Source organism: Solea solea, chromosome 1 (genome assembly GCF_958295425.1).
Source record: "Solea solea chromosome 1, fSolSol10.1, whole genome shotgun sequence".
Classification (NCBI taxonomy): domain Eukaryota; kingdom Metazoa; phylum Chordata; class Actinopteri; order Pleuronectiformes; family Soleidae; genus Solea; species Solea solea.
The window spans coordinates 42,908,106-42,920,426 of record NC_081134.1 but is presented as its reverse complement, the minus strand read 5'-3'; the positions used below and the strand labels follow the sequence as shown (position 1 = coordinate 42,920,426).

Below are 12,321 nucleotides of genomic sequence, written 5' to 3'. Positions count from 1 at the left end.
AAAAAAAAAAAAAAACTTGTCTGAGTAGGGTAAACTTCAACCTAATGACTCCCAGTAGTGCAATTTAGAAAACCACTACAGTAGCGTCACAGAACCAAGACTCTGACGCTAAATCAATTTGGTGCTTTTCATTAATTTGTGCAAAAACACTGATTGTGAATACAACGTCTGTGTTTATCTTTTTTATTTTTTTTTTTAAAGGAAAAGTGTCACATCTGCAGTGAAAAAGGCTGTACGGAAAAGAAACACAGCTCCATAATGTACAATTTCAACTTTGAAATAAAATGACATAAATTAATTAAATTTTTTACATTCAACCTGATTTTGATTTAAAAATGAAGTACTGTGCGCATGTAAAAGAAAATGAACCTTTTTAAAAACAGACTCTTCCTTCAATTCAGTCAAACACTTGTGCCACAAACCTGTTTGTTTGTTTTTAAAGATCTAGGTTCAGTTAAAGCAACACTGTGAAACCTTAAAAAAAAACAGCTCAGCATAATTGTGATGTTAAATATTGTGTATCTTAATGATAGTCACCAACACAAATTTTCAATTCACAGAATTTCAATTCTGAAGTGAGGTCACTTAAAAAAACCTTTAGCCTATCGTTCAACACTTTTCAAGCAACAGAAATTACTTAAAAGATGTCATTAACCAATTTCCTGTAGAATTATCTTGTTGTACTTCGTTGTGCAGTGGAAGTGGTTGTCATCCTCCCATGCATATCATGGATATGACTGAAACCAAAACCAAAGCATAAACAGTAATACAAATAATGGAAAAAATGTCCCACCACTGGAAGTTTTGTCAAAAAAAAATCTACTTTCATAGTTTTTTGCTGCAGCATTTGTACGTCCAGCAAAAGTTACATAGTGTTGCTTTAAAGGCAAATTCAAGTGTGATTTAAAATGAATTGTTGTCTCTTTTCATGTTGAATGGATGCTGTTAAATGTAAAATTCACCTGACTGTTAAATTAGTCTATCCATTGAAGTCATAATTCTTTTTTTTTTATTGCGCACACTGAATTTAATTATGTTATTCCTTTTAGTGCTTCCAAGACAAGGTCAGAACCACAGAGCAAGTACAGAGCAGTTACCTGCTCAACAGAACATTAGTGGCCCACTTACTGACTGTGCCCCCTGTTGCCATTATGTGTCCAATCAAATTGTGTCCAGTTCAACAAACAAATGTGAAACTATTTAAAGCTTTGGCCTCACCAGTACTTTAACATGTTTTGGTCCACAAATTGCATACACTGTACTTTATATCATTGCAGCAAGCAAGGTCAATTTTCAAAACTCTCCTTATTCATGGATGGTGTGAAGAAAGAGTGAGCACTGGAAGCTAAGATGCTGTAAAATCAAGAACACAAACACAAATTTGGCTTTGTCGTGCATTGGAAACTGTTTTTCAGCAGACACTCAATGGTCATTTGAACGTATGAGTGGCAGAATCTTATCTTGTAATAATTTGTAACATTGACCAATTTTTACTGAAGTGGATTTCAAGTAAGTTCACATTTTCATGCTGATTTTCATGCTGATAACAGAGATTAGTAATAGAAGCTTCTTTTCATACATCACTGGCCTCGTAATGAAATAGGCTATATTGTTAATACAGCACTAACACCAGTCAGCTCCACTAAATCTTCAGGGCAAGTTATTATATCGTACTCCTAAGTGAGTTCTAATAAACAGTAACAGGTGATAAGTCATCTCCTGTGTCCTGAAACAGGTTTTTTTTTTTTTTTTTTTTTAACAACAAAATATTTGTTCCTCCCACAAAAGCCAAACATGTAAAACAAAAATGAAATGGTGTTTCTAGACATAAACTGTCTCATTGTCGCTAAATCCAAACGTGCTTGGAACTACAAAACATATTCTTTAAAAACAAAATCATCTATCTATAAAGTGGATAAATTATTACTTTTTTTTTTTAAACAAAAACAACAACTTCTGATTGTCACAAGTTCACTAACACAAGAACCTGAGCCTTATTTGTGACCTCTTCATCAAACTGAAGAGGTACTTGACATCCTGGGAATCCTCATAATCAAAGACCAAGGTCCATTTGTAATGCTGGTGCATGTGTAGGAAAACATTAATAATACAAAGTACTATAATGCACAACGATTGTGTTTGTTTGTTTGTTTGTTTGTTTGTGTGTGAGTGTGTGTGTGGATGAGGCGCCGTTCACTCTTACGGCATATAAATGTAAGGGGTGGATTTGTGGTGTCCTGCGCTCATCACACATGGCATAACATTGCGCGGACCAACCATCATGGACTGGTTCATTTCATGGCCGCTTTCAGACCATGGCGGGGAATCCATGGGCTCGCGCTTGATTGAGTGGATGAGGCCATGGCCTTTGAACTCGTAAGTCCCATGCTTGTTGTAGTCTTGGTGCATGTAGGCCTTGTGAGGCTCCTGTGGGTAGACGTGTGAGTCCATGAGGTTGATGGATTGGTTGTTGCATAGAGAGTCTGAGTGAGAGAGTGTCTGAGGACTAAACTGGTTGGTGTCATTGTTGTTTCCCAAATCTTTGTCGCACTTTAATAAACGTGCGCTGGTATTGGCATAGTTTTGATAGTTGCCGTTGTTGTACGGCGGGCTGATGCCTGCTTTCCCCCGCTGACAAGGTGAATACTGCGGATCGTAATAATCTGCCTCCGATTTGAGTTGCATGCTGGAGCTGTGGTCGTACATCCCGTTGCCGTAGCGACGGTCGACGGCCTCTGGGTCGCGGCAAACCCAGGGTCGCCCGTAGGCATCGCAGCCATTTTCCGAGTCTGAGTCGTGTTCTACTTTAATGGGAGGCATTTCGGGCATCATATGGCCATCGTAGCATTCTCCGTAGCCGTTCTCGCTCTTCACCAGGTCCACGCAGTAAGCATCTGGGTCAGCAGGAATCTGGATGTTGCCGTAGAGCTTAGACACAAAGAATTCGCCACCTCTGCCGCTGTGGCAACTCGGGGAAAGGCGGTACGGCTTCCCATACTGACCAGCCTTGTTCATGCGGTTAGAGGGCACATAGCCGACACCCTGGTTTCCTCTGAGTGGACCTGAGTTTGGACGAAGAGGCCAGCTGGTGCCTAGACCTGGGCTGAGACCTTTATGGGAAGCCATGGAGGACTTGCAGTAGTTGAGGGGCTCTTCCTGGTTGTAGTAACCATCGGGGCGGTACTTGAGGTTGTCTTTGGAGAGTGGGGTCCAAGGAGTGTGGTTACCTCGCTGGGTACTGCCAGGAGTGGGACATGAGAGGAGGAGAGGGTCTGCAATATCACCCATTCCTCCACTGAAGGAGTGCCTGCGAAGGTGTTCTCCTCGCTCACTATGACGGTGAGGAATGGCATGAGGAGAGGGGTGGGGGAGGAGAGAGGGATCAGAAAAAAAGAGAATGAAATCATTATTCTCAGAACCAGAGGAAAAATCACTCTGTGTAAAATTTATGTGTTGTTTGACGGCATTCACAAACATGTGGTCTCAAAATATCGTTGGACCGCCCACATATCCTCCCAGGAACGTCCACAAACAAAATATTTTTTCGACTGATTGACAAATGACTCAAAGCACAAATATCTAGGTTTGGTTCAGTTAAGTTTAGGAGAGAATTGTTCCAAAAGTGACTCAACTTTTCCGGGATGGGTCTCATCCTTTAACAGAGAACAGACATCGTCAGCATCAGAATCCAAAGATCAATGATGGTCAAAACTCCAGGTTCAGCAGAAAAACCCTCTAAAGCACACTTTCGCATCTTCTGCAATTGGACATGTTGCAGTAAAAACGTCATGATAACACTACACTGACTCAGTGATTCAGATCTGGTGATGTGTTATTATTTAATTCAGTGCAAAAGCTGTAAATGGCACTTTTAAACAAAGATGATGATTATTTAAAACATATTGTCCCATGTGAAATTAAAATTATTTGTGTCAGTTCCCCTAAACTTGCTAGACGAGAAGTGATTTGACTTTTGTAATGGCAGAAAAAAATGCAGGACATTCCTATTGGTTTTGTTCTAAAACTTCAAAATCGTGTTTTTTTGTGACTTTACAACCCTTTGTTTTGATAATAAAACTTTACCTGTTAAGTATTCACAGATTGTATCACTATAGAGTAGAGTGCTGTACATTCCATCATTAAAAACAGTACTTTAATTAGTTTTTTTTAAACTTATTTTACTTTAAAGCCTCTGCACATGGGTGGAGCATAAACAGCGGTTGTCCTTCACAGTGTGTCGTAAGCTGACCTTTTGCACTGCAGATGAAATGGACAGACACATCCCTCCTTCCACTTGCCCATCTTATCTGTGACATCACAAATTCAAACTATAGCTCCACCTATTTTCAACCTGCACAGGTGGAATGAGAGGGTTGTAAAATAATCTGGTCATCTGTGTCTTTTCTGCATCATATATGGACACATTTAACATTTGCAAGTGTATTATAGAAAGGACAAGATGTTTAGTGTACATAGCAGCCTCAGTTTTACCTTCCAGGACCTTTTTAACGAACCAATCTGTCATCCACTTAAAAGTCAGTGGTATTTCCCTAAGATAATAACAAATAAATCAAATTGTATCCACGTTGTCGTGAATAATGAAGAAAAAGAATGAACAGCAGAGGGGGTGCTTGGCCTCTGCTCATAGAGTACACCTCAACTCTTGGTCTTGCAGCTTCATTAACAATGATGCATGAAGCACAGAAGGCCTTGTCTAAGCTAAGACATTTATGCTCCTAACTGGCTGCAGGTAAGATGCCCAGCACTGGTTTGGTTTGGTGTCAGAGCCTGATGGGTGAAGAAGGGTCTAATGTATGTTTGAATTAACTAATCTGCATGTTTTTGGACTGTGGAAGGAAACCGGAGAACCTGGAGAAAACCAACGCACACATGGGGAGAACATGCAAACTCTGGGTCATAAATCATAAAGTTAACAGTGCTAACCACTATTCCACCGTGTGACCCCAGGCATACAACACATACAATGTAAACAGGTCATCCTGTATGAATTATGATAGCATTTCTGGGCTCACTGGTGGCAAAGTGTGTTATAACGTTAAGCTTTGGCAAAATGTAAATTGATGATGTAGCAGCTGTGGCCTTTCAAAGTGGAAGATCTTGACCTTTACTTCTAGCTCCTCCATCAGGCACATTGTCAGGCCACAACAAGGTGTAAAAATCCATCAAACCTCAAAGTCAGAACAGACATCATGGTTTGTGATAAAAAGCTTGACCTTTAATTATTGTGCAGCACTACCCTATCACATCAGACAGTGTGAATATACATCACGCCCCCTGGTTTTAGTTGAAGTTGGAAATTGGAAGTTGGAAGTGTCGTATGTGTGAGGGTTCTCCCCTTCTTACCCGTGCTCCATTGCAGAGATAATCCCTCCTGCTCCTCCACTCTTGCTCTTTCCACGTATTAACATGTTCTTCATTTTCATCTCGGTGATGGAGGGCAGCAGGAGAGGCTTGGCGATACAGAACAGAGCCAGCTGTGGAGGCAGCAGAGTCCCGGAGGCTGACTTCTTTTTCTGCCCATGGAGGAACTTCAGTCGACCCTGGAACTGCATCGTCTGGGACAAGAAGAAAAGAAGAACTTACAGGTCAGAATGCATCAGAAGGGTCAACGTGTCCAAAGCAGGTGCTCTGAGCTAAATGCTAACGTCAACATACGAACATGCCTGCAGTGACAGTGCTGACAGCTCTAAACACAGGTGCATTTGAGTTTAATGATTCGTTTTCGAACAATTACAAAGTGTGCACTTTGTAATAAAACTATTTCTGTGCCTTTGCTGCAGTCATGTTGACGGATGAGGAAAGCATCTCACCAATAATTGCTCACTATTTGGCTACAAGTGCTTCCAGTTTACATACTTCAGGAAATTGCCATCTAGAATTTCTGTGGTAGGGCCCAGCATTGGTGCAACTAGAGCAGGCTTGGTGACAATGAACTCTGTTGACCCTGATAAAATGGGCCAAACCCATATTCTCGTCACTCTGTCATCAAGGCCTCTTGGTTTTCCACTGTTGGTCTCCAAACCGCTTCAGTCACAGCCACGAGGGATGAACCATGCTCCTATTCCACTGCGTTCAGGCAACCAATTATTTTAATACGTCTTGCAATGCAGCTATGAATAACTGTGCACACATACTATTAAAAATGAAACTTTGCTGCACCAAAAGGGTCATCATACATTTTATATGCCCGGGTATTCTCCAAAAGAGAGAGTGTTTTTTTTCTTTTCTTTTTTCTTCATGTGCACTTTCACTGTATTGATATCCACTGGGTAATAACCGACGTTCACTAAAAGTGAGGCCACCGTTAAGGTTTCATGCCAGTTGGGTTCGGACCACTCACCAAAAATCCAGATGTGCTGTCCAAGAGACATCGAACCCTGGCTATGAAGCATCTGTTGAGAAAGCAGGAGAGCTCAGGAGGAATTCCCCCTGCTTCCACAGAGTGAAACTGGCTGCTGACTACAAAGTCCTCACCTGTAGATGGAGAGAAGAGCACAGTAATACATGAATTATTACAGTAGTTTGCTTTACTTACAGACCAGTTTTTTACAGGATTATGTTGGTGCATAAACAAATATAGACTATAGCTCCAACCCTTGCAGTGGTGTATGGGGTGCATAACATTTAAATATAGACAAACCACTTTGTCAAATGAGTTTACACACTGCAGATTAGACCTATCAGCTCCATACAACTCTCTCTCTGTGTTTCTCGGAATTGCGGTGTTTAAATTCTGTTTAGATAATTTCCAGGGAGTGAAGTGAGAAGACTGCAAACGGGTTGGAGTATGACTGAAAACACAATGTAACTCAAAGTGTTTCACAGGATAAAAACATAATCAGAGAAAGCAACCAACCGCCACCCACCCTAAACTAGAACATGATAAAATAATAGGTGCAGTAAAAGTTCACTAAGACACTAAAGGGTAGAGTAAAAATAATGGGTGTCAGACCTTAAAATGAAATTACGCAAAAGTACCCAGCATACAAATAATGTTAAATCATTTCTTTTCACAAAAGCCAAAAAGAGGCAGAATAACAACGTGTTTTTTTTAGCAGTTGCCCAGGATTTGTGACAGTTCTCACCAGTCGCGGTAGGTAGCTGGTTATCCTGGTGTGCCGCCGACCCCTGGTGCTGTGGAGGACACATGGCCCAGTGGAGCTGGCGTCTGAACTCCTGGCGGTCGTCTATGTGGATGTAGTCAAACACATTCTGGTGCATCACGTCAGTCTGGGGAGGAAAACAGAGCAGAATGCCATGGATGTGTTGAACGAACGGGCATCTCTTTCGCAAAGTCTCAAGTGTTTACGGCACTGCCCACACTTTGCCCGCTAAGTGCCGTCAGTGCAGGTGGTAGCTGCTGTTTGGGGGGGGGGGGGTATTAATGTCAGTGCTGCTCAGATTCACGCAGTCTCCCCATCACACACAAGGAGCGCACAAGGTCACTGGACGCCACAGAACCGTACACGTACTTTTACTGTACATTACATACAGTACAGAGGCCTGCATATACACACAGGCAGGAGCATTTATTCACAACAGTAAGAGACTAAGGACAGCTGCAGGCCAGAAAGGGCAGCTGTGTTTGTCAAACATCGCGTGACACCAGCTCCCGAACAGCAGTCCAGCCCAGCTTACCCTCCCCACACACACACACACACACACACACACCACAGTGAGTCGGGTTCCAGCCCACTCTCATCATGCCTCTCTCTCCCTCTCTCACTTTTCCAGCCCTAGCTGTGCTTTCTGTCATTCCATGACAGATTCCTCACTAAAATGTTTAACCTTCTCCTCTTCCCCCTCTCGCCCCCCCCTCACTCTCTCCATAATTTCCACACTGGTGGCACGCGAGGGTTTTTGATCGCCTGCCTCTGAAAACACAATCTGTTCCCACCGTCTTCGCCGAGCGATTCGTCCTGTGGTTTGGTTCCCTACCGGCAGTCAGGCAGACAGATGGATCGAGTGACTTTTGTTTATGTTTCTCGTAAAAAACACAGAGAGGAAAGGACGAGGAGAAAACGGAGAATAAGTGATATTCTCTCTGACCTTCAAAGGCTAACTGCCTCAGTAACAAATGGGATCAAAAGCCAGTGGAGGTTTTCTGCTCTTCTCCAGGGCTTTCTTGTGGTGCTACTTATTGAAGCGTTCTCTTCTCTTTCCTGTGGTATATTAGGGATAAGTGTGCTTCTGACTACAATTGTGGGCTCCAAATTATGTGACATATTGTCAAGGCTTAAAAACAACCAGCAAGAACTGAGCTTGTGGGAAAGTCTAAAAGAATGTTTTTACGACAAGATGATGATCTCACTCATTGTCTACTGCTTGATCCTCCACGTGACGAAAGGCGGGGCACACCCTGGACAGGTCGCCAGACCATCGCAGGGCAAACACACAAAGATGAACAACCATTCACTCGCACACTCACACCAATGGTCAAGTGTCCAGTTAACCTCTGCATGTTTTTGGACTGTGGGAGGAAAATGAAATGAAAATGCAAACTCCACACAAACAAGGATTCAAACTGTGACCTTCTTGCTGTGAGGCGACAATGCCGGCCACTGTGTCACCGTGTGCCCCCGAAAGTTTGCCTATAAACTACATACTTTTACGTTTTTCATTCTGCAGGTATCACCTATCAAAGACCTATCAAAGACACATGTGAAGTTAGAAGCGAGGTTCTGCCCCTGGTGACTGCACATCACCTTGTCACACAAAGCGCTTCAGCTGCTTGTTGCCTGTCTCGTTCTGTTGAACATGAAAGTATGATGTAAGGATAAAAGTATACACTTTTCCTCGGGGGAGAGACTTTGATCACCTTCTTATTTGTTCATTCATACCACCAACAGTTTTAATGAAATGCCGTGAAAGACCCACAAATGAACTGCTTTGTGCCAACAGCCCCTCGGGTGTGAGTCCCTGCTTCGCCCATACCCTGTTGCTATGTCCCTGTGTGAACTTAGTGAACATTATACCTGCGCACATTGTCATTGTGAGCATGTAGATACAGCTGCGCCCAAGAACAGGCTCACGGAGCTGCTGGTGTAGCCATAGACGCTTATTCTTGTTCAAATGGATTGCAACGTGTCTGCGGACGTTTGCAGGTCGCCTCTTTTGAAAAGAAACATATGGAAATGTCCAACGTATTACCAAATTAAAAACTGTTGAATGGGCCACATGCAGACACGTGTGTACACATGTCTTACAGTATACATGTAATGCTTCCTTTGTCTGTCTTTACTGGCTGCCATGCCAGCCTGCACACACACACACACACACACACACACACACACACACACATATACAGTGGCAGCTTCTTTCAGACCACTTTAGGTTTCATGTCAGTTTCATGGCGCTGGGTTATTGCCCCCTTCTGATTTAAGCCAAATGGGAGCACTGCAGCAGAAGAATTTTTTACCATGTTGGCATGCCATATGTGTATGTGTGTGTGTGTGTGTCACATGTGTGTCTGAGCCAGCAGGAGCGCAAAGGAGGGATTATAACACTGAAAAGCACTTTATTCATGGTTTGGAAGGAGAGTGACAATTTCAGCGTGGCAGGATACACAAGCCTGCGTTCATATCATCTATAATTAATGTCTGGCTCAGTCTATCCACTGGAGAGGAAGGAAGCTAAACCACTGGTGACTTATCAGGGACTGCGCACATGCACACAGACACACACACACACACACACACACACACACACACACACGTGCAGACACCCAAACAGTACATCTCAGGGTGAAACAGAGGTCTTCACCTCTCTGTGGCCTCTTGGCTCGGCTCTGCCCTCTTGACAGAGTTATCAGACAGCAGGGAGGCAGACTGAAAGAGACGTTTTTACTCCGTCTCATTAGCCACAGGAGGCACAGAATGAGAATGTGGAAAGGGATGGAGGGAGGCGAAAACCGGAACGAGAGGGAACTTGCTGAATCACGGCAAATCTCTGACACCTGTTGAGTCGAAACCTTGATATATGGTGTGTGTGTGAAAGGGAGAATGTTCTTCACCTCCTATATGACATGCTTTGGGTCGTGAAGGTATTGTATAGCGGTAAAGACAGTAAAAATGTCAATTAACACTAATTTGCGTTTTGTTAAGCTAAGCTAAACATAACTTTCATAGTGGCAGTTTCTGTCAGACGTGTTTATGGATTAAGTTATCTCAGCCTCAGGCAGGCAACATGTTGTACAAAGGACAGTTTGAAGTGGTAATTTGGGCCTGTTCAACTCACCTGATGAAATCCCAGATAATCCACAATGGTCGAGGAAGCATAGAAGACCATCCCATCATTGCTCACCACCAAGGCAAAGCCTGTGAGAGACTACACATAGAGAGAGAGCAATAGAAATATGACTCATGGCAGCTTATGCAGAAGTTGAACTCAAGAGAAACAAATACATAATTGACAAACACAACTGAAATTTATCAGTTCCATCTTTGCTTGGCTAACAGTAGAGAGCACAATTCACATGTAACCCAGAAGTCAGGTTGTAATCACAACCCAACTGTACAGCTGCACCTTTTATAGAATAAAGTTTGATTTCAATCGTTCTTTCCATTTTTCCGAGAATAGCAAACAACGATGTTAAAAAAAACAACGATAGAATGATACATGACTTGTGGGGGAATGAAAGACAGATGGTTGTGGTACTGAGTGGGCCAAATAAAACCCTCTGATTTCTAATCCAAAATGTCTTTTCAGAGTGTTCTCTGGAGAAACTTACATTAATGGTATTCTGAAAGATGACACACACAACAATTTGCTCCCCTTTAAACTTGTATATTTCATGAGTTGGAAACATTGATAATTAAGTCTGTTTGACTGGTAAAACGCTTTGATTTGTGACACTAAACAAACTGATTCAAAGCAGAGAAGCTACACACACACACACACACATACACTATCTTTCACCAACACATGCAACACACAAGGGGAAATAATGTGTTTGGCAAAGCACAGTTTACACAGACAAAATGTTGATTAAAAAGAAAATGTTCAATAAACACATGACACATGGCTTCGGTCAAATGAGGAGGGATGGATGGATTAAGAGGGAAGCTGGTGTGAGAGAGAAAAAGACAGGAAAGGAAGGAGATGTGGAAGAAGTCCTCCAGAGTGTGTGTGTGTGTGTGTGTCTGTGTGCATGTGCACAGCTGCAATAGCGTGACAACTACAAGGCTACTTGACTTGCGTGACTGCTGCTGCCAGAGTCTGTCACCTCTATTTTACTGCGAGACTATGCAGGTCTTCCCTGGTGAGTGTGTGTAAGAGTATATATATATAAATACACACACACACACATATATCTATACATATATATATGTGTGTGTGTGTGTATTTTTACGTGGTCCATCCCCCTGTGGCCTTTAAATTCACACTTATATTCCCTTTACTTCTCCCTCTTTCTGTCTTTTCCCAGCAGTGATCTAATCGCTTTAGCAAACACTGTAATGTCCTGCTCACTGCACACGCTGTGTGCTGACCTCATGATGTGCTCCCATGTCTGTGTGTGTGTGTGTGTGTGTATGTGTGCGCACCATGCACTGCAGTCATATGAAGTCCTCAAACCTAGGTAGGTGTCTGAGTCACACTGTGACAGAAACACGTCTCGACTATAGTAAACAACAACATGGCACGGGTGTAAGGGCAGATGTTGTTTGACAAGTTGAACTGGCACATGGTCACAGCGTCCAGGAGGGGGGCGAGTTTGAGGCTGACCCCCCTGCCCCCCGCTAACACACACTCACACACACAGGTTTGTGTAGCTATTCGTCTTAGGACACTGCATTGAGTTGTATTCATTTGGATAGCCTAAACAAGGCTTTAACCATAACCTTACCCATCACCAGGCAACGCCTAATCCTAATCTCAACCTAAGCGCATTTCAAATCTGAGCAAGAAAAATGGGGTTCTGCCTCATTAGGCCATCGTAGACATGATGCATTTCCTCGCTCCCCCAACTTAACCATCACAGCTAAATGTCTAACCCTTAACCTAACCCTTAACCTAATTCTAACCCCTCAAAAAGCCCTTTTAAGGACCAGCTAAAATATCCTCACAAGGTCAAAATGTCCTCACGTCTTGAGTAAGAAATAATGTACACCTGTTTCATGATAAATAGCACTTTAAACAAAACAATATGTTCAATATCAATACAACATACAGCTGTTGGACAGTGTAGCTTTTTGCTGTTTCATCCCAATCTTTTTCTTTGATCGTCATTCATATCCATATTTGTTTCACATCCATGTATCTTTTACAGCTCAGTTACATAGCATGTGTGCCCACACTGCA

The 12,321-nt window shown here is 42.7% G+C and overlaps 1 protein-coding gene across 2 annotated transcripts in view; it reads right to left on the bottom strand.

Moving 5' to 3' along the window:
• Window positions 1-998: 998 nt before the first annotated feature.
• Window positions 999-12,321, bottom strand: part of ahrra (aryl-hydrocarbon receptor repressor a) — a 67,662-nt gene continuing 56,339 nt past the window's right edge. For both annotated transcript variants that reach the window (XM_058623323.1, XM_058623315.1), the window contains exons 5-9: window positions 10,258-10,347; window positions 7,107-7,251; window positions 6,362-6,495; window positions 5,365-5,576; window positions 999-3,331 (exon numbers count right to left, since the gene is read on the bottom strand). In XM_058623323.1, the coding sequence (XP_058479306.1) occupies window positions 2,200-3,331; window positions 5,365-5,576; window positions 6,362-6,495; window positions 7,107-7,251; window positions 10,258-10,347 (1,713 nt within the window). In that variant the 3' untranslated portion in view covers window positions 999-2,199. The remainder of the gene's footprint in view (window positions 3,332-5,364; window positions 5,577-6,361; window positions 6,496-7,106; window positions 7,252-10,257; window positions 10,348-12,321) is intronic.